The 1,388-nt window shown below is 30.8% G+C and overlaps 1 protein-coding gene across 2 annotated transcripts; it reads left to right on the top strand.

Moving 5' to 3' along the window:
* Positions 1–1,388, top strand: LOC119685524 (probable serine hydrolase). 2 transcript variants are annotated; one of them, XM_038099827.1, is made up of 3 exons: positions 1–325; positions 388–937; positions 1,007–1,388. In XM_038099827.1, the coding sequence occupies exons 1-3, from the start codon at positions 305–307 to the stop codon at positions 1,333–1,335; spliced, it is 900 nt and encodes a 299-aa protein (XP_037955755.1). In that variant the 5' UTR covers positions 1–304; the 3' UTR covers positions 1,336–1,388. The 2 variants fall into 2 exon arrangements, with proteins under 2 accessions (XP_037955755.1, XP_037955754.1); XM_038099826.1 differs by having other exon boundaries at positions 2–325; positions 388–1,388.

Raw genomic sequence — 1,388 nt, 5'->3', positions numbered from 1 at the left:
TATAAAAATGTTTAAAGATTATCTTCTTAATCGTTTGCAAGTTAAGGCGATTATGTTCTAATCGTGATTACAACTGCTTTCTTATCACACAAAACTTAAAAACTGTGAACATTTAGACAATGCGATAAGTATAGTTTAAACAAACAAACCAAAAAATGTTTTAAATATTTTTTATTCGATTGTCTGGCAACAAGTTTGGTTCCCAAAAACGAGCAACTGAAGAAAGCAGCAAAGGTCGGTAAATGTTGTTGAAGTTTTGAAGCAACAATTGTTTGTGCAGATTTTTAACAATTCGGATATTCAAATGGACTTTTCAAAAGTTGAGGTAGTACACTATTTATAAAAAATTTTAATAAATATTTCAAATTTTAATTTAACTTATAATAGTATGAAGATGTTCGAGTTCCCGTGCCTTGGGGATATATTTCTGGTCGTTGGTATGGCAATAGAAATCGACGTCCAATATTAGCACTGCATGGTTGGATGGATAACTTAGGTACTTGGGATCTATTACTACCACATTTACCGAAACACATTGGTATCCTCGCTATTGACTTTCCTGGACATGGACAATCATCGCATTTACCTCAGGGAATGCAATATCATGTGATCGATTATGTTACTATAGTTATGCACATTATAAAAGAATATAATTGGAAAAAAGTATCACTTATGGGACATTCAATGGGTTCAGTTGTAATATACCTCTATGCAGCATTATATCCTTCAACTGTGGATTTAATAGTTAATATTGATTTAGTGAAACAGGCTTTCTGGAAAACTGATATTGAAATCAATCGTTTTGAACGTACTCTAATAAGACGCCGAAATGATATGACTGAAATAACAAATAGAAGTGAACCAAAATCATATGATTTCAAAACTTTAGAAAATATAGTTCATGAAGGATTTGGCCGTTCCGTTGATATTGAGAATTGTAAATACCTTTTATATCGTAACATTACCAAATCACAAATATCTCCAGATAAATATTATTTTTCAACAGACGATAGAATAAAGTATATGGAACTCTTTACGGCCACCTATGAACTTACATTAAAACTAAATAAAAGAATTAGAAACATTCCATATTTTGTGATAAAAGGCTTGAATTCTTCATATCTTAATGAAGATTCGAGTGAAATGTTAAAGGTACTACGTGAAAATAATCCACACTTTGAATATTACGAAATTGATGGAACACATCACTTACACTTGAATAATGCGGAAGAAGTGAGTAAATATCTTAATCCATTTTTGAACCGTCACTGTCCTGCTGAGCTTAGTTCTTGGTCAATTGATGATAATATTGAGGACGTAAGGAGTAAATTGTAAAATTTTCGTTCCAATTTTAATGTAAATATGTACATTTGTTATTTTATTTTGTA

This window comes from Teleopsis dalmanni, chromosome 2 (genome assembly GCF_002237135.1).
Source record: "Teleopsis dalmanni isolate 2A chromosome 2, ASM223713v2, whole genome shotgun sequence".
NCBI lineage: Eukaryota > Metazoa > Arthropoda > Insecta > Diptera > Diopsidae > Teleopsis > Teleopsis dalmanni.
This window is presented reverse-complemented; position numbering and strand designations above follow the sequence as displayed.

What these genes read in the sequence shown, in the direction of transcription:
- LOC119685524 (XM_038099826.1), top strand. Translation starts at nt 305, where the DNA reads ATGGACTTTTCAAAAGTTGAG. An exon ending in TGGACTTTTCAAAAGTTGAG is followed by an intron (nt 326 to 387) that starts GTAGTACACTAT and finishes AACTTATAATAG; the next exon opens with TATGAAGATGTTCGAGTTCC.